The sequence below is a fragment of the Poeciliopsis prolifica genome, unplaced genomic scaffold (genome assembly GCF_027474105.1).
Source record: "Poeciliopsis prolifica strain line A6 unplaced genomic scaffold, Auburn_PproV2 SCAFFOLD042, whole genome shotgun sequence".
NCBI lineage: Eukaryota > Metazoa > Chordata > Actinopteri > Cyprinodontiformes > Poeciliidae > Poeciliopsis > Poeciliopsis prolifica.
In genome coordinates this window covers 869,766-897,049 of record NW_026562417.1, presented here as the reverse complement: position 1 = coordinate 897,049, position 27,284 = coordinate 869,766, and the positions used below count along the sequence as shown (strand labels likewise).

General features: G+C 38.6%; 1 protein-coding gene across 3 annotated transcripts in view; it reads left to right on the top strand.

Annotated features, from left to right (window-relative positions):
* Window positions 1–27,284, top strand: part of tafa5a (TAFA chemokine like family member 5a) — a 147,405-nt gene that overhangs the window by 71,268 nt on the left and 48,853 nt on the right. For all 3 annotated transcript variants that reach the window (XR_008607713.1, XR_008607714.1, XM_055055611.1), the window contains exon 2: window positions 11,617–11,766. Coding sequence is in view for 1 of the 3 variants with exons in the window: in XM_055055611.1 (XP_054911586.1) it covers window positions 11,617–11,766 (150 nt within the window). In the remaining 2 variants the exon portion in view is untranslated. The remainder of the gene's footprint in view (window positions 1–11,616; window positions 11,767–27,284) is intronic.

The window sequence follows — 27,284 nt, the reverse complement described above, 5'->3', positions numbered from 1 at the left end:
AGTGGACTGGTCCCCTTCCCCCGCACCCCCTCCGTTCTTGCGCGGTTGGGTTTGTTGCCCCGGGGCTGCAGGGACATTCATAAAGACTCGGAGGCGCCTCCAGCAAAGGAACAGAGCCACTGAAACACCCAGATGCACAAACATAAATCCATTCAGGACTCCTTTCTCTGTTTCAAATTTGCTTCCTTCCGGCCGTCTTTTGCTGCTTCATGTCATGTTTAAAAGAAAAATATGTCCAGACAGAACGGAAACGAAAGTGAAAGGTTTGGCCTTAAATGAATTTGACTTTCATTTCTTCCCCCCAACAGGTCCTTTCACCTTGTGGGTTGTCAAACGAATCAAATTCTAAACGAACGGTGGCATTTGTTGCCTCGGACTTGTTTGTTCTGACCCGACCGCACGCACGCGGCGGCACTTACAGGTGCTTTAGTATAAATCTGCACACATTTGCGCCCTGCGGGGTCCGACCGGGCGCCTAACACTTTACGACAGATCTCGGCTCCGTCTCCCAGGGGCCTATGGTGCGGGAGAGAAATGATTGGAGTCCTGCTAGTTTAGCCTGAGGCAAAATCACAGCGAAATTTAAGGAACTTCACCTTATCATCATTGCCCTGTTTTGATGTGTCCTCGGGGAGAGGAAAAAATATGCTTAATTGCAGGCCTGAAGTGGCTGGTTTGAGGTCTGGTGTTCCTGAAAGCCTTGCTGTGCTACCAGGGGTTACCGAGGTCATTCGTTTTCTTCTCTCTCCCCGCTGTTTTAATTGATGATCATTCATTGTTTCGCAACAACAGCCTGTTATTAAGCAGGGTTCATTATCCTAAAACACCAACACTAAGGAAAAAAGGCCGTCTCATGGGAAAAATTGTGTTTTTTTTATTCATTTTTTTTACGTGCTTTAAACAAGGTCACAGCAGAAAAAAAAAAGAATCCCAGAGTCTGTCTGGCTACACGTGCTACAAAGAAAATTTCTTCACAAATCGAAAGAAGTGGAGCATTTGTCTCCACTTCCATTGCAATTGTAGCTCCTTTGTTTTGCTCTGCGTCTTGGTTTGTGTCTTGTGTAATTTTTCTGGGTTTGGTGTTATTGATCTCAAGCTGTTTGTGTTTGTTCATTTCATCTTCTCATTTTCAGTGACTATGGATAGAAATTAGCCTCGGTGATCCTACCGCTAAGTCTGTCGCAACGACCAATTAATCAATTAAATAAACAAATCACACAATAAATTCAAATTAAATTAATATGTTTTGAAGGGCAATTTTGTTAGCAGACATGACAATCTATTTCATTTATGTTTCTGTTGTGTGCAGTTTTGATCTCCATGTTATTTTTATATTTATTTATTATTATTATTTATTTGAAAGGTCCTGCAGTCTCAGTGTCAACTGTTCTTTAGACTTTAAACAGTTAGGAGGGCACACTTTCATTATTATGACATAACCGTTAAATTACTTGAAAATGGTCTCAAAACAACAATATTATCGTTTATCGCAATCATTTCTGGGACAATTTAGTGTCACAGATCTACTTGTCATATTCTTTGGTTGTAACCGGGGTAAATAACATTTCATTGTCCTTTGAATACATCTGGCAACTTTTTCCCCCTTCACAATTTGAAGTTAAATCGGAAGAAAGGTCTCAATTTGCACTTTTTGGACCAAACTACATTCATTTCTGGCACAGAGAACAGTTCCTTCGATCATCTGGAAACGGTTCCAAAAGATGAACCAAATTTGTGCTATAAAAACTATTAAATATAGGTTTTTATCAAATTATATACTTATGCATAATCATCTATACTCTTTATTCACTTTTCGTTCATTCTGCTGACTGCTTTGAGAAAAATCAAAAAAAAGGAAAACTCTTGTACCTCTTGGTTTAGAAGGGAAAATATGTAGTTTTACATAAGCCTCGTCATAGGCAGACACAGCTTTGTTGCCAGACTGGCTTGTCAGCATATCTGAGATTTACAGTCGTTTGCATGCACAGAACACCTCTTACAGAATACAAAAGACGCAGGAAAATCGAATAATATCTGTCGATTATGATGCAAAACCAAACGTAATACTCTGCAGTTAAAATAGAAGTAAGCCCTCCTCCCCTGGCAAGTCTCATGCAGAATACTTGATTTTTCTCCTAAGTTATTCATTCGGAGTGCAAATGATTCACTTTGTAGATTGTTTCAGTTGTGGTGTGAGGTGGTAATTTTACATTGGCTTCAGAAATAAAAGAGGGAAATTGATTGTCATAAGACGGCAGCAGGTTGCCAGGGTTTCTCTGGGAACATCCGGTTGACTGTCGTGTGCATGAGGGAAGATGTACTGCGTGAGACAAAGCCCGGAAGACTGAAGTCAATCTTGAGGTTATATTTGGCATTTATATGCTGCACTTTATGTTTGTATGCTTTAATGCGTGTGCGTCCCTCAGTGTGTGCGTGCGTGCGTTAGTGCTTCAGCGGGACTGTCTGCTGCTTGCCCAAGCATTTTAGTGAAAATGCTGCAGAAGAAAATCAAATCACTTTTCCCCCCACGTCGCAAGCGAAGCGCTCGTAGAGGCTCGCTTCACCCAAAATAGACGAGCTGGCCCGATGAGGGTTGGTTCTCAATAAAAATCGGCTCCAGAACTTACTCTGAGTCATGGCGCCGTTGGTAGGGTATTAATAATTTCAAGGCTGGATGTGCGATGAGTTTTTTTGCGTCACAGTGAAAGGCTGCTGCCCGTGAAGGCAATTAGCAGGAACAAAAATTATTCCAAGATGTCAAACCAATATCTGCAACTGCTAAATTAAGGTAGCAGAATGGTCCTTGGTGAAAAATAAAACAAAATAAAAGCATTTGAACTATCTGCAATCCTTAGACATGAAATAAAAAAACACGAATGTGACGAATGAAGAGACACGTATGTTCATTTTGTGATAATAGTTACAATAATAAGTCTTTATCACTTCTTTTTTAGGTCGCCTCAGGTGATTTAAGTTGAAAATACAATTTTTTAAATTGATCCTCTATGGCTTTTCATTACCTTTAGTCATAATTGAACTTACAAATAATAAAAGCTTGAAATGTTTCGCTCTCTATGAATGAATTCAAAAGCAAGTGACGAAAATGTTCCACTTTCACGCAAAATTTGAATTTTTTTAGACATGCCTTTAGCTGAGTCAGCATTCTAGGTTTAGCCTTTAGCATAGGTTAGCAGTGGTTCAGCTTAAAAACTTGAATTATGACTGAGCTCTTCAGATCAGTCGCGTCAGAACACACTTTAGTAGTATTAATAGTGTCTGCTGTTAATTGTCTTTGTGTTGCTGTCAGTTTAATTCAATATCTATATTGAACTTTGGCTACTTGCTTCTGCAACTCCAAGCCAAATGGCTTCTGACTTCAAACTTTACTGAATCGCTATGAAGTACCTCTGGACGCGTACAGTCATTTGGACAAAAGGAAGGTAAGCAGTGACAGTTCACAAACTTCTTAATGCCTCCATCCGCTGGGAGTGCGTTCGACAGCCCACCTGCCACCCTGACCCTTTTAACCATAATTTGCTCTTACTCTGTGTTCCCATCACACTGCTCTCTCTGTTACATTGGTCAATTGTCACAGTTTCAGACGTCAAGGAACGCATTGTTCCATCGACAGACTGCTTTCAGTAATCATCCACGTCCAGAATACCAATGAACTGAGGTCCACTGCGAGTAGCGGTACGCGGCTTCCTTAAAACGGACGTCTTTTTCAAGAGTACCTTCAATACCCTGCACCTTCCCCTTGACCTCTTCCCTGAAACTGTGATTTTATTCTGCTTCTCCCTTCTTCCTGTTCCACCGTGCTGTTTTGTTGGCTACTCCAGCCTTTGATCAAGCATTTTTAAAAAGATTCTTTAAAAAAATCTTTTTTAAAGAAAGCCCAACTAGTCTGGAAGACCCCAGGGTGGAGAGACAACATCAAGGTTCCAGTAAAACAGTGTTTGGGTCCAAAATGGGACTTCTGACCGTCAGACCTGGCGTCCGGCCTCCCTTCTCTCTTTCCGAACAGCTGTAGTAGCGATATGCCATTTTCGTTTGGCATGAGCAAATATACACACACGCACGCAAAAGGAACTCTGTCCTCTCCGGCAGAACAGATGCGAAGCCTGTTTGCAGCTCTGCCAAGCAGCCATGCTGTTTTTCTGGGTTAAGTGGGGAGCATGTGGGTAAGATATTTCTGTTAGCGGTGCAGCAGTCATTATGTGTTTGTTTTGATGTGTGATTTTTAAAAAAAAAAACTTGAATGACTTATGCGCTGACTTTGCAGTAGTCCCTATTTTACTACAGCGACTCATAACTACATGACTCATGTAGGTTCTCCTTGACCTAAACCTGCGTTGTGTAAACGATACGCAAATTCGTATGTCTCATTTCAGGATCTTACTATTTTGATTGTATTGAACTTTCACAGGCTGAACGCTTGAATCGTAACTTGGCCCTTGACCCTCCTTGCACAAATGTAATAATATATGAAGAGTCTCTTTAAAGGAAGCCATATTGACCGCAACTTGCTCGTGGCAATCACTTCAATGAGGAATATTGTGTTTTTATTAATATATATTTATATTGTGTCACACAGACTTACTGTGGTCTGATCCTCATCCAGCATTGATTGTTTTTCTCTGTTCCAGATAGTTGCAGCTTTTCCATCATTGTTCTGACTGCAGACGTGTTCACGTTTTGGGCAGCGACTGCTTTCCCGTTGACGTTTGACACTCAATTATTTAAGTAGCTTGTTGTCTCGTCTCTCCCATTTTGAAGGCGTTCTGCATCATGTCACATTCATTCTCCAGAGAATGAGAGTTTATTGACAAATTGAAAGTTTGGAAACAATGAATTAAACTGGAACTCTGTTAAAAATGCCTGTTACTAAATGGTGCCCACTTGTCGCACTGGTGGCAAAATTTTTTTTAAAAATTGCTTCTTTACAATTGATTTATTTGCCCCTGGTTGAATAAGTTTATTCAAATTAAAGATCGGTCAACATTAAGGATTTTTCTTAAAGGTGACAATAATCATAGAGAGTATTAAATGTATGCATAACTACAGTTTAACATGTGAATCTGTCAATATTCACATATTCTCTTAGTGGCATCGCTCTCCCTCAGAGCTAAATCTTAAGTTTGAAAGGTTTTTTTATTTTTATTTATTTATTTTTTTAAATAGTTTATTACCGTGAGGAGAATTAACTGAGACATTTAATGCCGCGTCTGTTTTTCTCCGGAAGGGACTGTTTTGCTGTAGATACAGCTGGTGTCACGGCTCCGGCCTCTAATTTCTGTTTACAGTGAGCTGGAAATGCCATCATGGATTTATGAAAAGTGACGAGAGGTTTTGCTGCAAACTCCGGCTCAATCGATCAGTTTGCTTCCCGACAAATAATGTTGCAACCCATTAGCATGATGTCGACATGCTTCTTTTATGGTGGGTCTTGTTTCCAGCAAGAAATCAAAACTTTTTTGAATTCATTAAAAAGAAACATACAACATATGAGCCTGTCACAATCAGTAATCAGTGAATGACACGATAAATTAAAATAAGCTTTATAATTTGCATTCTGAAGAGTAATTTTGAGTAATAGATTTTATTGACCTGTTCGGCTGTGTGCGCTTTTAAGTTCAACTTTTATTTGTTGTTTTTTGGTGTTTGTGTTTTATTTTGGACATTTAAAATGTCTTCCAGTTCCCGGTGTGTGTTTCTTATGCGTGCCCTCAAGACTATCACTGCAAGATGAGGAATAATTAAACTGTTTTTCTCTCTCAGCCACGCCGTGCGGGTACGGGAGGACCCTCGGAAATAGTTTTCGGAACGTGCTCCTTCCCGTGTTGCTCAGCGTGCCGTCCCATCGTGACTCTGGCACGCCGCGGATTTTCAAAGGACATTTAAAAAAAAAAAAACATCTTTAAAAATCCCACTTACCTTTCCTGCCAAGTCTGCAAGCACACAAGCTCACCGGCGTGCGAGCGTTTCAATCAGCAGATTAGGACTCAAACTGTTTGCATTTGGCTGCATTAGGCTGCAAAATCAGATATGCTGCGTCATTTAAATTGAAATATTCGGGCAAAACGTACGAGAAGCAGCAGACGGGGGTTTTGGAAGGGGAGGTGGGAAGATGTCACTTTGTTGGATGTTCTTCCGAATCTCCCGCGTGGTGCAGAGCAGGAACGGCGCCGAGGAACAGGAGAAGGAATAATAAAGCACAGGAGCATGTCAATAACATTACATTGTATTAGGCCATATGCTCTGCCACATGAATCTATCTTCTGCCACAGTCAGAGCTTTCATTTCACTCTAGGGTGGCCACACATACATTTTAATCAGCCATTTGGCCAGCCAAGCTGACAACTGCTCAACAACAGAAGACGATAAGGGTGATGATAAATCATGGCGCCGCTCGTACAAGCTTTGGGTTACTTTGAGGACTCCTGCCAGTTGTAGATTTTTCCCATGATTCATGAGGCTATTCCAGAAAGCAGGATTACTTTTTTTTTTTTCCACCCCCCCCTTGTTTCCGCCCCTCCCTCACTCCGTCTTCACGATCCAAATTATTCATGAGATGGCTGTGGATAAATTGGATGACATCCTGCTACTTTGCATGAATAAAAAGTGGCAATAAACAGCCACTAAACAATTTTAATTTAGTGGAAATCTGCCGCCGCGTTTCGTCCGACCCGTCCCTTTTCGGGTTGTGTTCTTTTGCCGTTCAGGTCGAAGGACGACTGCCGGCTTCGCTTTCCGCCCCCTTTTTCTTTATTTTCGTTCGTTTGCGCGGTATCAGTCTCGGTATGCATGCGGCCCCCTTTTTTGCGCTGTGCTCTGGAGGCTGCGCCGCGGGGACGCTCGGAGCAATTTGTACTTAAAACAAAAAAAACAACAACCCAAAAACAAAAAAAAAAAACGGAAGGAGCGAGTCAATTCTCACATTACTGGGATACAAACACGAGCCCATCTTGAAGCTCTTACTCATGCTGAAACCGGGGGATATGTTGTAGACATGTGTGCCTGCACTCAATTGTGCACTTCCCCTATGAAGTCTTTCTTAAATATTTATAATCCCCCCTTCAAATATAAAGAATTGAACAGTTACATTGAGTATTTTAACCGAAACAGAGGACTCTGTGGAATAACACAACTGAATCCGGAATGAACTTCCTTTATTTTTGTCTGCATATCATGGAAATGGAAATATGTTTCATCGCTAATAAGTTGCAGTAGATGAAATGAAACTGGATGAGTAAGAGCTGAAAGAACTTGTTTAAAAATGTACCCATCGTTACCAAAAGGCTTTCATTAAGATTTGCTCCCCTTGAAATGTATTTATCGCTTCGATGTTCGAGGTTTAAGGTTTTTCAGGATTGTGAAGCACCTCGTTACAAACGGAGCATCCGAAACCTCGGAGAATAACAACAAAACACGTCTACAAGAAGAAGAAATCAGATCGAACGCAACCGAGTCAGACGGTTCCGTAACACCTAGAATATTTGCGAAGATGAAAATGTTCTTATGACTCATGTTTTGGTTTGGCTGATTTCAGAAATGCAACACGGAATTCATAAACTAAGCGTAGACATGTTGAAGCTCTTCTGTGTAATGCTAATTATAACATTCCTTTTCATGCAGCGTATTTCAAATGCCACATGTGGTGGTGTAGCGCAGGGCTGGCCAAAGTCAATGGCACTTTGTTTGGTCCTATAAGTCCACAATTGAAGAATGGAGTGAGTCTGCAATGAAATAAATAAATACAATCTTAAGCATTTAAATAAGCACAAGGAAAAGCATTTTTCTTTCATTAACAATGTTTCAGTTTTTATTAATCACGCTTTAGAAAAGTCAAAATTTTGAAAGATACGCGTCTTAACAGCTGTTACTTAACTGAGCGAGAATAATTTTATTATTCACAGATTCCATTTCCAGAAGATTTAGACAACTTTGCTTTATTAAAATATTGTATTTTGTATTTTTTTTTAAAGATTAAAACAACAAATATCTTTTTGGTTTTCATTTAAAATAAATGTGGCCCTCATGTTCTCTCAACTTAAATTTGACCCTAACAGTGGAAAATAAAAAAAAGCATTTTTAAAAATTGGACTCCACCTGTGTACAATCCGTAGAGTATACGCAGTTTTGTTTCGCATTTGTGCAAATCTTATTTGCCGTTTGCGAATAAAATGACTTAAACATTCCACGACAACAACAACAACAACCGTCGACTGGCTTAAATTTAGATGATTTTTTATTAATAATTTGAAATTTCATTGCTGCTCATTCCAAAAAGAAAAGAAAAAAGGTCAAAGCAGCTCAGACGGACTTTTTTTTTTTCTCTTTTGCTTTTTAGTGAGTTTAAAATTAGCTTAATTACCATCCCCGCATAAAAGAATGCCCAGCTATGCAGCAACATGAAAAAGAAGCGAACGCCGTTGTCGGGTAGTTACGTCTGTGGCGGCGGAAAACAAGGCCAGCGTTTGATAAAAATGGAGTCTATTAATGAGCTCCAACAACTCGAGATAGCAGAACAACCGAGAATTGCGCTCTCTAATCAGCCAAAGTCTTTGAGCCTGTTGACTTCACACATGGTGCGTCAGCGCCACACGATCTGTGAGATTACATAAGACATTCAAACAGTCTGTCGACGTTGTCGCAGTGGATGGCATCCAGAGACAGAAAGCGGGAAACGTTTGGGCCATTTGCACAGAGATTTAGACGCTAATATAGCTTACTCGGCAGCATATTCAGTATTAAAGACAGAATAGGAACATATATTTCATTTGCAGCTACAAATGCATTGAGAGGAATGTTAAGATTACTACAACCTTGGCTACATTTTGCAGCAGAATTAGCTCTTTTTCTCAAGCTGTGATATGTTTTGCCAATGTTGGGTATGCAATTCATAAAGCTGGTTTATTATTTTTTTTATGCCATTGAAGATTTTATGGTGTAAAATTGAGACAGAAACTGGCAAAAAGGCACGCAGTCTCCAAAAAAGATAAAAATAAAAAATAAAAAAATCTTAGCGTGATTGTCTTCGTTGTAAATATTCATAAAAATAATAAACAAGTTTTTTTTTAAAAGTACATTTAGCCACTTTTCAAGTTTGCTCTTTCATCGTAAAACCTTTAATGGGGAAAATTAAATCTCAGTCAAAAATGTAATCACTTGATCTGCATTGATAAAGTTCACATTATAGAAGCCATCAGAACATGGATTTGTTCTGAATTAACCCATTGCCAGTTTCACACCAACACATTGTTCCTTTAACCCATCCTGCTTACATTCTGTACCCATAAGCATGCGGTTCTGACAAACCATCAATCAGCAGTTCATAGTTATATGGATACATTTTGGTAAAACATGTGGACGTGTCCTGTGAAATCTAATTGAAAAATTCTTCCTAGACTTTTTTATGAAATGAATTAAACTCAGTTCAGATGTAGTGTGTTTACCTGGTGAATATAATGTCACGCTCTGCTTTCCAGATTTTTGTACTCATTCTTAAATACTCAAAAAACAAAACAAACAAACAAGAAAATATACTACTGCCTCCCCAACGTTTTACATTCCTCTGACATCATAAAAAGTAGCTAACCTGAGTTTTGTTGGAGTCTGTATATTGGTATTTTTCATGTTTGTCCTACTAATGTATACGTTTGAATTAAACTCCTTCCTCTGATTTGCTAAACTGCATAATTGTTCACTAACACCAGCTTATCAGCATCAACTTGAATAGATTGACCAAAAGCGTCATTTTCCATCTTTTTCTTGACTGAGACGTAGATTTTTCATCACACAGTTTAGTTTGTCTTGGGGCGGAGTGAGGCCCGAGTGCATTTGTTAGTCTCAAAAAATACTTAATTATTTAGTAACTTTAATATTACATTATTTTTCGGGGAAGTTTTCAATTGCATCACATTTCCATTGATTGTGGTTCTCGTTTCAGTTTGGGGAGAGTGATTGCCGAAGCAGGTCCAAAAATATTTTCGAGCTGGATCCAAATTGACACAGGATCAATATGAAATACTCTTAAGGCGGACAACTGCCTTACGAAACTCCAGGTACCAAAACCGCAGCGGGAGTGAAATGCTGAGGGAGCAAACGGGACGAGCGCTTGTCTGAGTTCAAGACAAGACCGAAGAGTTTGACGACTTTTCTGAACGCTAAAACCCAAGTTTTCTCTGTATTGTTGAAATGCAAGTAAATATATATATATATATATATATATATATATATATATATATATATATATATATATATATATATATATATAAAATCACAATTTCAAGTAACAGGCTTCTCGGTTCTTAGCCTGTGACCGCGATCACCACAGCTACCTGTGTGGATGAATCCTGATAGATCCCCATTACCCTGGGAGTGACCCCTCACAGCTCAGTTCATTAAGCTCGCCACCAAAGTGTCAGGGACTAAAGTCCAGATTTAATCACACTTTCCATCCTCTTGCCAATCACAATTAGGCCCTGATAAGCCTCTCTGGAATTGCACCCAGGGGCCTCCACACACAGACAAAGGTTAATTTGTGAGCAGCAAGGGCCCGGCTACGAGGTCAAAGGTCGCCTGATTGAATACATGGAAATATGCGCGTGGGCAAGATGGTGGGTCTTGGCAGCAATTACAAACTTCATCAGTATTCATGCGTTTCTTTTCTTGGGTAATGGGTACATTACCTGGAAATAGGTGTGCTGATTGGAGGCGGCCTTTCATGGGAAACAGCTTATAGGCCGTGTTTGGGTCCCTGGAAGTGGAAAGCATTTTTTTTCTATTACTGTTTTTAGACGTGTTTTCAAGCGCGAAACAACTTTTGTGAGTTTCTCTGTTGGCTTCCAAACAACTTAGCCAAGTGGTTCAAGTCTGTAAATATAGCATTAGGGGAGAAAGGATTTTATTTGGTCTCTTTAAAGCTTTAATCAGCTTGTTGTGCTATAATTTCATAATTTAAACTCGATAGAAAACGTATCTGGGGGAAAAAAAAAATTTAATAATGTGAAAAAAGCACACATTTCTATTTATTCAGTAAGTATGCACCAAAAAAGTTGAAATGTATATATTTTTTTAATTCAGTATATTCTAAATGCAGACCTTTATATATTGGGAAGCCGGTTGGAATTATTGATACTAAAGAAAACTTTTAAAAGAAAGTGGCCGCTTATCAATGAAGAACTGTCAACATTAGATTAAATCATTAATCGATAACTTGCACTATTGAGGCTACGAGGTTAATTAACTTTTTTTTGGACACTTCTTTTACAGATTTGTTTCATTTTAAGTAAAAAAAAAAAAAATATATATATATATATATATATATATATATATATATATATATATATATATATATATATATATATATATATATTACATTGTTAATTTAAGAAGGGTGTGGAGATTTCTATTGTTCTCTATAATTGTTTAAGAGGATGAAGTTACCGCCTTTTCTCCCTGAGCTGTAGTAGAGGTGGAGGTAAATACCAGGGCTTCTTGGACTCACATGAATCAAAATGGAGGTTTTTACTGAGTAAACAGGCTAGTTTATTCTGTCCTGTTTATGATTGCATCTCTCTGACCTCCCATGCTGTGGTGCAATGTCATTTCCAGGCCAGCTGGCAGCGGGGACATGTGAGATTGTGACGTTGAACAAGGACAGCAGCCAACCACGACGGACCATCGCCAGGCAGACGGCCCGCTGCGCCTGTAAGAAGGGCCAGATCGCCGGAACTACAAGAGCCAGACCTGCCTGTGTGGACGGTAGGAGCCAGGGGTTGGGGTGGGTGGAGGGGAGAAGGTTCGGGGGCAAGATTCTGGCTTTGCTTGCTTTGTTTTAAGGGCCCACTCAGTGTTTGAGTAGTTCCATCCAGCATGTAGTTTCACTTGAGTGAAAATTACTCAAACATGAGCATGCTTCTCCCGAGGCATGTTTGACTGGAGCGGAGAAATGTATTGGCCTTGAAACACATTGAGATTACATGTAAAAACGAAGCTGCATCCAAATGTTCAGCTGTGTAAACAGCTGCTGTAAAGTTTGGCCTCTCTTTTTTTTCACTTATTTAGTTTAGGGTTTAGTTGGATAAACCTGCAGCGATGTAGGAGCAAAGTGGATCACTAGGGCTGCCATTATGTTACTAAGACCTGCACCAAATCTATTTACAGCTGAGTCACTTGCTAAAGCCGCTTCAGGGGAGTTTCAAAATCCCACACTAACAGATGGGCTTATTTTTTTCCTTGAATAGTGACACCATTACTGTAATAATATGTTTCGGCACAGATGGAAATAATTTTCTTCATTCTTGTTGCTGTCATTCTCATGAGCTATCCAGTTGGCTAGCTGGGATGAATACTGATTTGAAAAACTGCTAATTTAAGTCCTTCTGAAGCAAGACCCTATTTTAAGGTTCCTTTTGGTGGGCTTGATTGATGTGTGCAGCTGCAATAGGTAAACATTTCAGTTTTAGACTGCCTTCAAATCAAGTGATTAAAATGTGTTACCTTTTTGGAAAAAAATGTACTTTTAAAGTGTTTTTATTACACTGTACTTTTGACTTTTTCTTTGGCCACTTTATTATGAAATATTGCTATTCTTGAGTAAAATCCTTATCCACTGCGAATAACTTCAGTGAATGAAAAATAAGATTGGTCTAACCAAAGATTCATCTGACACACACCTGAAGTTTTTGTTAGATTCATAAGTTTTATTTTGAAAGAAATTGATTTGGAAATTTGTTTCTTTTGCCTTCTTTTGTTATTTTGTAATTATGTTACTTACATAAATTATTTTCATCTAGGTCTTTACCAAAATAACTTCATATTCTATTTTATGATGTAGTTTTCAGTACTTGAGGTGCTTTTTCACCAACTACGTTTTTATTTTATGCTTTGGCTAAAAATATGTTGGTGTTATTCTGCTTTCTTCCTTTAATAATTTCTTGGACAGCTACTTCTTACTTTTACTGAAGTAAAGATATGTTGAAGTTTTTGAGTGCAATTTTTGGCAAATCTTCCCAAAAGCTAAATCGGAAAATATCTGTAAGCGCAAATACTTTCCAACATCCTATAAATTCACAACTTCAACTGCCTTTTAAATAGGCTGTCACTCTCGTGATGTGGCCTCTACCCGGGGTGGGAGGAGATGTCGTGTGCTCAGGTGAGGGTAGAGTAAATGCCTCTATTACCAAGATGGACCAGCAGTGAGCTGTAGCTTTAGATGTCTTGTTTTGGCTGTTATTCAACTGTGACTTCTCAGTTGTACATCCAATTGGAAGTGCTTTTTTGTCCTTGGCACTCTGTTTGAGTGATCTTACCCGCTTATTACATGAGGAGTTGGCCTCACATCACTGTGCAACTTGCCTAAGCGGGGGGAATTTCTATGGAAGACAGACGAAAAGATGACTTCTTTCTGTTTGAGCAGCATAAAATAAACACACAGTTTAGGGATACACCAATACACTTCTTATTTTATTTTGAATACCGATATAGATACCTGAGGTTTTTTATCGCCCGATACTAATACAGTACAGGAAAGTATAAACAGACATTAATGTACTGAATTACAAATTTATTTGATAACTCTGCACCATTACAGGTCATTGAAATACACCAATAGATTCATAAACTTGGCCAAACATGTAAAAACCTTAGTCTGTTCAGCGAAATTAGGAGTATTACAGCCAAAATAAAATGAATAATAATCGCCAGGCAGATGGCAATTGTTGACAAAACCTGACAAAAACAATAGGTGGCCCACCTTGGTGAAACATGTGAAAATAAACTTCAACAAACCTTTTAAATGGTTCAGAAAGTGCAATTAGAAATTCTACATATAATGCAAAATTAATAACAAAGCATGATGTCACTAATAGCACAAAGCATAGACTTGAACTAGACTTGGACTGGGGAGATTGTCAGCATACCCAATCTAGAATTTATTTTGAATATCGCGACCGATATAGATATTAACATTGGATCAGTGCATCTCTACATAAAATGCACATGCAGTTATTGTTACTCACTTTATCTTCTTTCTATTGCTTCAAAATAGTATCAAGTAGTTTTTTATGAGTTGGGCTTCATAGATTGATCCAAGAAGGTGATGGACGTGACTGGCTCCCGGCAAACTAGTCAGATTATTTTATTTTAGACATTTATCGAGTTAAATAAAATACATCAAAGTAATTTATACTGATTCTGACACCAAAAGCTTTTCTTTCTAAATGTCCATCACTTCCTCCCGGCCAGTGTACTACTATTGCAATTCTGTGTTGGGATTTTCACTGCAAATTGTGTGTCAGAAATAATTGCCTTGTACAGGGAACTATTAAAGAACTAATGACATTGTTAATATTGTCGTTATCTGACTAAAATTGCTTTCAGTAGAAGGCATTTTTATGTTTTATGCTGCATATTGCAAAATGTTTACTCTGTGTTACAGATGCCGAATCCAATTTTAGCCAATTCCAATTTCTCTCAGAGAGCAGTAATTGGAAATCTAAACTGTGTATTTTCTCTCTCTCTACGTTCTGGTTGAATTGAATGTTTAGTTGCTTGTATTATGAAATATTTACAGTATTAATAATAAAAAATACAGAAAAAACAAAACTGGTAACACATTACCATTTTTTCACTCTGTCACTGAAAAACTAAAACTGAGATGTGCCAAGTTTTTTAACTATAAATATAATTGGCCTGAAAAAAAAAAGAATAATTGTAAATTAACAAGTAGTATTCAGTCAGGAGTTTGGCCCTTTTGCAGGTTTAGAGTGTAAAATGTTCGCTAACACAATATCAATATCAGCAGAGACATTATAGAAGCAATTTTTGGTGGTTGATAAAAGAATATTTCTAAACTGTTGAATTCTCAACATTATTTTGTAGCGGTAAACATCAATCAATCAATCAAACAAATTTTATTTGTAGAGCACATTTCAGCACCAAGGCATTTCAAAGTGCTTTACATCATAAACACAAAAACAAAGTCATGCAACATAGAATAAACAACACATTAAGTCAACTTCCATCATGTAGAAATGTAGCTGGAGAGTTTGATTGTTTGAGGATATCGACTCTTTGAAAGACTGGAAATAGTCTTAAAAAGGTAAAGGTCTTATCGGTTCTCAGGCCAACTGCCAACAAATGGTATTTTTCACATTTGTTTAAGTACAGAAAGTTTTTAAAATCAAAGGTGAAATCATGCAGCAGCCAAAGCTTGGCAAATGAATCAACAGAACAGCAACAAATGCACAACATGGCAAAATAAAATGTTGTTGCAACGGTCAAGTCAAAGTACAAACCTCAAAGACACCAAGCACCAATAAAGTCCTTGGAACTACTTTGGATTCTTTCGGCTAAGGTTGATGTATAACTTATTAAATTGTGAAATACACTTGGTTGTCCACACACCAGCAGCATTTCCTGTTACACATTTTCATTTACTAGATAATTGCTCAATTTGGCATTTTGAAAATAAATTGGCTTAACGGAAACATACCAATTTTGAAAAATCTTTTTCCCATAAATTTTGCTTTCGTGGCCGTATTGAAATTGGTTCCTTTTATAAAACCACAATGGAAACACTTTTTGCGCATCACACGTGTCACACAATCAAGCAGATGTCGCCTCTGGCACAAACCACTAAGAAGATGACAGGAAGTAGTTAGAGGATGATGGCGTGGCATATTTTTTAATGAGTTATCACGTGAACAAGCTTATTCACATGTGATTTTAGGCGAGCTTCTTATTTTGTGGAAATACTGTGATTGCAAAAATGACTGAATCCTATGTTTCAGTAGATTTTAGTAAATTTGAAGGTTCATTACAAATGCCTTAGGTCATAATATTTTTAAAACTCTGGCGTCATCACACATTGAAAGGATTCCGTCATCTGCTTAAAGTGGAAATTCAATGCATTCTAGCCCAACATGCTTCTCTGTAGTTGTATCTCCATAAGCTCCGCTGATGTCAGAATTTGGCCTTTTATTTCGAGAGTCCGTGGCCTTGTGTGTGCCTTTTTAATACGCTAGAGTTGATACACACACACTCATTTGTTTTGGTTGATATTACAAAATCCCGCAGCTTGATATTATTGCTATGCAACGTGGAGACGCCTGCCTCCACAAATGCAATCTCATTTGTTTATTCGGAGGGCAGGCTCGGCTCACAGTGGTGGGCATTTAAACTGCGGGGAGGAGAGGGGGACCTGACGGGGGAGGGAAAAATAAATAAATAAACCCGCGTCAAATGCCACAAATGGAATTTCAATCAGTTTTAATCTGCTGGAGTCCTTGAGGTCTGCTCACAGTTGTAATGTGCCTTTGCCTTGGCTGACATGATCGGTGTCCTTCATGCTTCAGATGCCGTTCGCATCGGTCATCCAGCGCACGCAGGATAATCCGGAGCTCCATCAAAAGTCTCACACTGCACCTGATAATGAAAACAGAGGGAGTGCCGAAGAGTCGCTCTTTTGTTGTTGTGCATTTCCTACCCCTCCAGCTCCTTTGTGTCTGTTTATTGCCTTGAGGAGGAGAAAATGGGAGATAAGTCGTCAACACGATAAGGGAACTAGCTCAGGATATATGAAAAAAAAAAAAGAGAAAAGAAATCCCCTAAGAACTGCAGCTCTGTGGAATAAAGTGCTCTTTCATTTTCTGTGTCTTCTATCCCTTTCTCCTTCCTCCTCTTGTCTTCCTTTATCTATTCTTCCTGTTACACAGACACTCATTCCTGCGGTCCCCTGTTTTCGCTCCGATTGTATGTCTTCCGTGCCCCTACCCATTCATGTTCTTTATTGCAATCGAGTTTCTAAAAGTACATTTTCAGGTAACTACTATTTCATACTCTGAAGCCCTTTTACATCTGTACTTGACGAGTTTCTAAAGAGCTGATCCTGATTCGTATTAGGAGGATAAGAGACCGAGAGAGAGCATTAGACGGGAGTAGAATCACCTTCTTGTGTGGGCGACAGACACAGGAGGAGCAGACTCCTGGTCAGTGTGATTGTTGCTCAGGTAGGGATACCGTCTGATGAGGTGCTAAAACAAAATTCAGTTCAATTTAAGACTGAAACGTAAAGCTAACCTTGCTGCTACTAAAGTTAATGTAATGCTAGGCATTGGCAATCAGGACTTAAAGTTTTCTTAATATTTGTTGATACTCTCACTGAACAAACTGGAGAAAATGGTAAAAAATAAAAGAATTAGACACATACACACAACTAATCAGGGACACTTTCAGTGTTGAGGTGAATTTTTGTTATTCCCTCACCAAAAGCATACCTGGAGTGTTGCTTGGATTCTTTCATGCATGTTTTACAAATCCTTTCATCTCTCTTTGCAACCATTCAACTGTGGAAAACGCCTTGATGGAACTAGACCCGCCTTCAAGGTGCAGCTCTTCTTCAGAGCTGCAGTTTCCAAGCCTCATAGAGCACTTCTTCCCCTATGACTCCTCCATTCAGCTCCTTCAGACTAGCCAGCTCCAATTAGCAAACACCTGGTGGAACTGTGCACCTGCTGAGCTCAGTATCGGTTCTGCTTTTCAGTACAATGCTGGTAAAACCACTGTTAAACAGTTAACAGAAGAGTGATGTTGTGATGACTTCCTGAAGGCGGAGTTTGAGAAAGACCAAGAGATTTTAAAGAGACAGAGGCCCAATTTATAGGCAGTAAATTACAAAGTAAAAATTCTTTTAAGGAATATTTGATCTTGAATTTTTTTAACTGGAGCTAACATTGTGGTATAAAATCTCACGTTGTGCTTGGAAAAGACATACCATCCCTTTAAATATCACTCTCAAAATACTTACAAGTCAATGCGCCCTCATGACAGTTGAATCCACAACAAATTAAGATTTTTGATTTTTTCAAAAATATATATTTATTTTTTTGAAGAAAGTTTAGCAAATCTGTAGCAAGCAGCTCATTTCACAGGGCCACACATTTGTAAGGTCATTCTGCCACTGCCTTTTCTTCCCTTCTGGATTTTTTTTTTTTCGTTTCCTCACATGCACCCTAACATACGTACACACACACACACACACTCCACCGACTTAAGACTGATGACCATGGGCTGCGGCCTTGTCACGGGGCGCGAGGGCAGGCAGATGGGGACCGCAGCCCGAGGTGGGATGCTTCTCCTTGGGTGTGCTGGTTTACAGGCTGTAGCCTCCTAACTGGAGCTGGGTCACTTGTCACATGCTCCTTTTTATATACCTGATTACAGGGATATAACAATCCCTGTAATCAGGTTCCCCCGTTTGCGATCCGTCTTGTGAACTTCTTCACGTATTGTAGCGTTGGAACAACTTGGATGAACATAAAGTTGATTTTAATTATGAAGTAGAAGGAACTACAATACAAACTACACACAAAAAATGTATAGCATTGCATTTCACTTTTCGTTTCACAAAATAGGGAATGCTTTATTTACAGTTAGAAGTAGTGATTTATACACTTAAGAATTATATTTTTCCTTCCTTTTGATAGTTAAATCTTGCTTATTGTTTAACAGCTAAAGCAACTTCCACTGTTTCACATCATGTAAAACAAAAATTCCCAACACTGAGCATTTTCCTTCTGTAATATTTTGCTTTTTTCCCCGTTACTGAATAATGTAAATTTATAGAAAATATTGTTGTACGGCTTTCTCTCCAGAGAGACCAGAATCAAAACGGCTCTTTGTGAGTTTTTCACACACGGATACCGAATTTGTGTTTTGCTGCGCGACGAGCAAAAAAAAAAAAAAAAAAAAAGATAAATATATAACAAAATAAAATAATAATAATGATACAAAGAAAGCTTCTGTTTTCCCCACGGGGTGAAAAAAAGACTGACAAGAGGTGCCCATTAGCATAAAAATAATGCAAAGTGTTGTGCTCTGGCTTTTATAAGGTGGCGAGAGTTACGGTAAGTTTCACATCCATTAACCTTGCATTATGTTGCTTTGTGGCTTCTTCCCTGCTGAATTCCTCAATAAGTCAAATCCATTTTTCACAGTTTCTTGAAAGAAAAACAAATTGAGAGACTAACCTGTTGTTTTTATTATTATTACTATTAATAATAATAAATGGTGGCTCAGAAAGATGTAGCATGTAGCAGTGAAAGCATTTATTAGCAACAAAACAATTACTAGTGAGTAAGTGTAAAGATTTGTGCTACACTGCTCTCCAGAGGCAGTGTGGGGCTCATTTCAGAGCTTTTGTAGGAAAGCTACTCAGATCTCAATGCTTTTTGTAATTTAAGAGTTCTCCAGATTTTCTAAAGATTTTTCAATAATCGTCTTCACTTTGGCTTCTTTGTCGCTCATTGTTTTGTCTCGACAATGCAAATGCCTCTTTTACTAAACATCCGATCCTCCATATATTGTATTTTAGTTTTGGTTTCTTTACAAATCATTTCTTTCCATAGCAACAGATATTGTTGTTTAGCTATTTTCATCAATATTCATTTGAAATGGTCGTTAATATCTCGACTATAATAAAATACATGACTGTTTGGAAAGGAAGATGCAAACAGAGTTTATAGATTCGGCTTTAAACTGTGACTCTGTACTGCATCCATGATGGGTGATGATATAATTCATTGATCTCAAGCTATTTCAGTGATTATGAAGGCAAGGACTGGGAACAATAAAACAGTTCCATTGTATTGTTTTACAAATATTTAAAACCAAAATGTGTAGCGAAGTATTTCTTTTTAATAAAACGAAAAACAATATTTATTGAGTTCGAATGTGGTTGTAGGCAAAATTTTTCTTCTCTTTTTGTCTGTTTCATAGACAACAAGAAGATACAAATGCTTATTCAGTCCACATATCATGTCTGCCCGTTTCTTTTGCATCTGGACATTTTTCCAACTAACTGAACTGTCTTCCTTGTTACTTCGTGTTCCCTACAGCCAGAAAAATATTCATTGAAATTTAATTCAGTTCAAAAATACCTTATTCATCCCAAAGGGAAATTAAACCTTGTTACTCAGATTAGCCAGGTATTTTCTAAGATGTTGAAAAGACAACGACTTTGAAACTTTGCGAAGCTCAGTATTCAAAACCCGGAAACAATATTTTATAGCAGCATGTCCTTGTTGAAAACACCAGCTGTCAGCAAGAACTGCTCATCCAACTCTTTTGCTTTTGCAGCTCCTCTTTAAACCCAGGTGTTTTGGATATGATCGCTGGAAGAGATGGTTTGAGCTTCCTCCTCAGGAATTATTTAAGCCTTCAAGATATTAATAAGCTAAAAAAAAAAAAAATCTTGTCGTCCAAAGAAAATGAAAAAAAAATAGGCTGATTTTAATGTTGTCAGTGTCTAATGTCAGTTTCAAATCTGCTGGAAAAAGATATTCTGACATGTGCAATCAGAAAAAGAAATAATGAATTAACCGCACATGCTTTAATTTCTTCGTTTTTCCCATTAGATATTTTTCAATTTTCTTTTACTACCAGGTCTTGGAGCAAAAAGTCATGAAGATTACTCCTCTCCATTAAAGCGCGCAGAAATAATTAATCTCTGCCACACTAACAGTAAATATTTAACATCCCCGATGACGCAGCTCTATAGCTCACACAGATGCCATAATGCTTTCAGGCAAAGCGGTTACGCTCTCTGTTAATAAAGCTGCATTATCCATGCATCCTGTCTGCACTGAAGCCTCTGCATTCATAAATTCGCAGCCGTAATGTGATGAAGTGCGCCCAGGTGTTCCAAAGAGCCGAGACGTTGATAACGTCAGATGGCTTCGGCGCGCCATTGTTGTGTATGTTGCGTTTTATTAATGGACGCGGAATGAGAAAGTGGCCACTGAAGTTGTCTTGAAGTGCTTGATACGCATCAGTGGATATAATAAAGCAGTCATATTAGCTATGCCCCAAGCACTTACCTTGAAATTTTTAGTAACGTGATCTATCCTTTCTCTAGCCCTTATATTGCAGCTTGTATTTTTGATATTTCCCCAGCAACAGGGAATGTTATCCAGTAGAAAGAAGAAAAAAACAAAAAACAAAGGAATTACAAGTCTTTTTTTTTTGCTTAGCTCTGTACTGATGTGTTCAGTAATGGCTCTGCTGAAGACCCACTCTGTAGTGAGAGTTCATGAAGAGGGATGTTGCCTCAGTGGATTGCCTTCGTGTGCTTTGTCTGATGTCAAATGAGCCATCAGGCACTGAAGTATTGCGGAGCTCTTCATAAAGTACGATTCTTAGCAAGGCCAGAGCGCCAATCACTTCAGCCCATCTGACTCCTCTGGACACCACAGTCTTATAAATCTGCAGGAGCGACCCCGTCTACCATCTCCCCCCCCCCCACAAGGTCCTCATGGAATACACATGTAACAAAAGTATCAGCCATGAAAGGCCGTCTTTTAATGCAATGCTACAATGTAGAACAGCGAGGGGTAAACTTTTCACATTTCAACTCAACACTATCATAAATTAGTGTGTTAAATCGAGAGGTGCCAGCATCATGTTTGTTTGCTTGATTGTTACCCTCATGTCTCTCTCTTTGGTTTTGGCTCATTGGTCTCAACTAGCGTCTTTTTTTTTTAACGTCAGTTTTGCTTACAGAGACTTTATTGTCCATTTTATTTGTTGTTTCTGTTGTTTTCTTGACTTATTTTGGCCAAATTAAAATTTGTTCCAGTTCCAGTGTTGCATATTTAAAATGTAAAGTTTATTTTAACATTAAGTTCCTAGAAAATGGTCTGCAGAAGACTGAGACTGCACTGCAAAAACATCATATCAATATTGATAATATCAATTTAAAGAAAAAGTGAATTCTACTCGCAGATTTTTTCATTTATGATATTTTTTCCATGTTCCCAGTGGAACTAGTGCTTATTAAATAATATTAAATAATGGTTGACTAAAGACAAGCCCTTATATTTTACTTGAAAGCTACTTGTTAGTTTTGTCTTATTTTAAGTGTACTAACATTTTTTTGGAGCAAAGACACTTGCCTGGTTGATTATTGTCGATGTGGAGTCAGAAATGAGGCATTTCTAGGAGGTAAGCACCAGGTCTCACTGCTTCCAATTATCCTGATGTCCTTCTCCTGCCACCTACTGCACCGCAGACAGAAATAAACCGTGCAGACAGGAAACTCCTACTAGCACGGCAATAAAATAAATAAGCATGTGTGAAAACATTGAAAAAGGCGAGCTCTCACCCCTCTGACCCCCATTTTCTACAATTCTTCACCTCTACGTCTTTTATGTCTTGACTTCCTCTTTGTATGTCCGCCGCCTCCCTTGGCAGCAGCGCCATCCGGCAGCAGTTATGGCTGCGTGCCTTCTTTCCTAAACGCCGTCTGCCCGTCCTCGACGTCTCCCACAGGCCTGAATCACGGGCACCGTCTCAGTTGACGGCCCGCGCTCTCTCCGCCGAAGCCTCACCGGCCTAATTGGAAGGGAAACGTCCCCCCACCCCCTCTCCTCTGGCGTACATGCATGTCCGAGAGGGTAAGCCTGTTCGTCAGGCTATGGGCAGTGAGCAATTAATGAAGAATTACCGCTTCGATGGACCCACGCGGGGCCCGGACTACGATTTACAGCAGGAGGAAGGTGTCAAGCGAGTCGGGCAGACAGAACCGGCACAGAGACACAGTGACCGAGGAACAGATAAATCATCCATCTGACAGAAATTATGCTTCCTGTTAAATCTCGTGAGTGTGAGAACGCTGGTTATGTAACCATCAAGAGACACAACAGTGTTACTAATCAAAAAGTGGCACCAACTTTGTGCATCATTTATATAAACACACAAGTTAGTCGAATTGATAGAAATAATTGATAAAAATGATTGAACTTGAGCAGGTATAAAATAAATTAAAGGAAATTTATTATTGTTTTTCCTCAAAATGCTTTTAATTATCACTTGAAGTTAGGGCACACTGTAGTGGTGTTTTAGTGATTTAAATTGCACACGAGCGTTTTATGCTGTGCACAATCCCACTGTGTTAGACTGTAAGTCTGTCTGCACTTTTACACAAGTTCTTACATTTTTTTTTAATCTATAGTGACGTTTTGGGAATTGATGGTCTGACGTAATAGTTTATCATTTTTATCATTATTGAAATGGTAGCACAAAGGTTGTGATGAAATTCAAAGTCCATTATGCCCACCCTTGTCACAAAACTTTATGTATCTGGCTCTATTCCAGAGATACAAATTCTGAAGTGTCTGATGAGGCCACTGCATAAATAATTAAAAGAAATAAAAGCATATTTAATGCATGTAACTTAATATATTTGGACCAACATCAGCACTCAGATCTTCAACACTTAATTATTGATCAAAGTAAAGTTGCCACTATTGCCTCTGGACGGTTTTCATAGATTATAAGTTTGTTGTTTTTTGCTGAGAGTAATGCACATGACTCATGGATGAAAAACGAAACTATTTGTTTCTTATTCATTTTTACATATTTATTCCAAAAGTGCACATTTATGTGTGTTGGCTCATGCAGTCTCTTATGTGATGAGCTAGTTTTTGATACGAAGGTTTCAGAGTTGCAATATTTTCTTAAATTTCCGTCAAGCACATTCTGCGGTTTCAAATCCTTTAATGAGACGCCAGAGAAAGCACCAGAGACTTTTTTTTTTCAGAAATGAAATTGTGCCTCTTGTCTACCTGTTTAACTCACTGACAAATGGCTGCTTTACTTATGTTACAAGAAATTAAAAACTGTCTGGAAATAGTCATGGTATGCAAAGAAAAAAAAAACTGACAGTCATGGTGTGAAAACAAGTGAGGCGCCACCTGTTACCCATGTTTTGAAACTCCCAACATTTTTCTTAATTCGCTACCGGAAATATTTAGTCATACTCATTTCCCTTCTATGAAATCTACAACTGTAGAAATGTATATTTTTTGTAATAAAAAGTTGGAAATATAACTTAAACTTAAACATATGTATCAAAATAAGAATAAATGTTACAGATAAACCAGTACAGCAGTAGAAAGGATCAATTTTGCTTTAGCTACGGAAAAAAGAAAATCATTTTATACTTTTATGATTTGAACATTCAGATGAAATACTATCATTTTTGTTTGTTTGTTTTTTTACTTTGCTCAAAATTATCCTCTAAAAAAGAATCTCAAACCAGCATTTGCCTTGTCACTTTGTCTGCATGATTCACATTTCAAATTAGCAGAAGGGGTCATTGGGTTTTTATCTCAAGTGACTGTAGGTGACGACACTGGAATGTGAGAAATGAAAACCATTTACATTGACAGTTTTCAAGGAACAATCTCAAAATGCAGCACTGGAGGGACCAGTAATAACTATGTGAAATATGTTCGAAGATAAACCTTTTATATGACGACTGCATGACCTGAATAGGAAGGTAACGGTTATTGCTATCTTACAAGAGGCCTGAAAATAGATAACATAGTGAATACTATGTGAGTTATGTGTGTATGTACGTAGTGCTAGAGCATTCTTATTAAAGTTTTATTTTTGACATTTTACATTAAATGTCTTTTAGTGAAGGTGAAGACAATTTACAGCAAAAAAAAAAAAAAGCAGCAGTTGCTGTACTTTGTGCACAATTTCCCCATGTTTTCTTCCTCATCTCATCTCTGGATGTCACATTGACATCCCCAAGTCTTTCAGGAGCCATCAAGAATTTTCGAAAGTGCTACAAATCTTAGTGCCTCGCACAGATGTAAAAATGTTCCCTTCTGGCAAACATTGAGATACCATACGTAAAAAGACAGCTTTCTTTAAAGTAATTTTCTGTATTTGTCAAAACGTCAGTCAGTGACAACCTCTGTGAAGCATGTTAGCATTTTGGATCGCAAAGCCGCTTTTTCCTGCCAACTCCTGATGGAGGCTCAGATGAGGCGGGCCAATCAACTCTCGAGCCCCGCGTGCCATTTGATTTCTGCCGCTGACGGAGGCAACTGCCAAGACGGGGCTGCGAGTGTTCACTCACTCACTTCCCAGCGCCGATACAACACACGCGCGAGCCCATCTGGCACCGTGAGCGAGGAGCCGCTTTTCTCTTTTTAACCCCCATTACTCACGAGGTGCTGATTCCATATGATGGGTGTCAGAGCCCCGCGGTGTACATCTCCACACTCATGCTCCCACTTATCTTCCTTTCATGTGATTACTGGTAGTCTTTTGTTCTTTTCTGTTTTAAGAGCCATTGACGATCGGATGACTGTGGTGCCTGTTGGTTGGATTCGTGCTTTGGTGTATTGGGCACCAGCAGAGTAATAAAGCTCCTCGTACTCTTTTAACTTTCCGCATTTTGTTCAAAACCACAAACTTTAATGTGTTTTTATTTGAATTGTTGTATGGACCAGCACACAATTATGCATAGATGTGAAACAGAAAGAAAATATATGGAATTGGGGTAAAAAGAAACCTTTTTATTACCATGAAAGCACCATCACTGTGGTTAAACATGGGAGAGGCATCCTCATGTTGTGGGAAGGTGGTTAGTGTTGAAAGGAAGATGGATGGAGCCAAATGTTGGACAGTCCTGATTGGAGCTGGCAAACAACTTCAAACCTGACCAGAACCACAATACAATATGGTAAAACTTTGTCAAGTATTTTGTCAATTTCCTAATTAAAATCTCCTTATACACTTTAAATAAGACAAAACTAGCTTAAACAGAACTTTCCTGCAAGACATATTCGCTTTTTACAAGTCAGTCATTCTTGGATTTTGATAAGGTAGATTAGGTAGAGAAAAATTTTGCCAGTAGAACTAATATGAAGATTTCATATGATACGAAAATGTTCTTTAACTAGTTTTGTCTTATTTCAAGCGTGTTTTATTTCGCTCTGAAAACTGGACAAACACACTTAAGATTTTCTGTTTTTGCAGTGATTGGTTTAAATCAATGTATCTGAAAGGCCTAACTAAGTCCAGAAATGAATCCAATCAAAATTTTTTAGCAAGTCTTGAAAACAGATGTTAGAAAACACTTTACTCAAACTGATTGAGCTTGATCTATTTTGCGAGGAGGAACAGGCCTGTAGATATGTACAACGATTCTGGCATTTGTCTGAAATACAAGAAGTTTTTTTACATGCATATTTTTTGCATCATTTTTCTTGTGTGATGCTGAAAAGTGTTTCCATTGCTAATTTCCATACAGCCGCAAATCATTTTCAAAAAGTCAAATTGAAAAATGATATGGTCAGTAGAAACCATAACGCTTGTCAAAACCAGAAAGCTTGTCAAATAGAGCTAATTTTTGGTGTTTCAAAGAGACAACATATAAAAAAGATTCAAAGTGTGTGAGTGCTTCAGCATGGCTCCATAGTACACCTCTGTGTGGAGTCAAGAGTCTGCACTCGGTTGGAACGCCGGGGACATTGTGGAGAAAGTCAACACGAGCAGGAGGACTGGGAGGTCTTTTGAGCCAGTCTTTATGTTGTCCAAACACAAGCAGCATCAGAGTGAAAGCAATTACCCACTGCCTCGTATGATCCCATTAAGCTCACGTTGGCTCATTTTCAGCACACATGAGCCCTAACGATGGACGAAAACGAGATGAAATAAATTGCTTTTATGCATTTGGTGTTTTAGTTGCTTCTAATAAGAGGGAACTTTGACTGCATGGCGTGATTGGAAAAATATCTGCGTGCACGTGGCGCTGCGGCAGGAAGCAATTTGGTTGGTCAGTGGATGTAAATATAACATGGTTGTGATTATTCTTTATCTTCCTCATTAAAGCGGCGAAGGAACAGCTGCACGGGCACACTGGGCAACTAAAGAAGGGAGGCACTCTATTGTGACTGAAATGATAAAATGCATAATTAGGTAGTCAATGTTGTGTTCTATCTCACGCTCGCGTATCCTCACTCTGTCTTGGCCTGATAGGTGCAACTCTATGTTTCCTCTCCATTTTCAGAAATGATGATGTTCATTAAGTCAATGCAATTTTAGGCAGGCCTCTCTCTCTCTCTCTCTCTGTCTCTCTCTCTCTCTTTCTCTTTCTCTCTTTCCCGCACTGTTATTCTCCACACCGTTTTGTCTTTGGTAATTCACCTTTTTATTGGCTGGCTTAGCAATTTCATCAGAAACACAGGTTCATTTAATAATGTATGCGTTTCGCTGTTGTGTACCGTTCCGACACCCACCTGTAATTGCAGTGCAGCTGGCTGCACTCGGCTGGATGGATGCACCAGCTGATGACAAGGACTCGGTGAGGAAGATGACGACAACGGAAAAAAAATTGATTCAGCAGGAGAATCGGGTTGTTTCCTTCAAAACGTGTCGCTTCAATCTTAATTTGATCTAAAGCTTAGTTGCTAATGATGTAA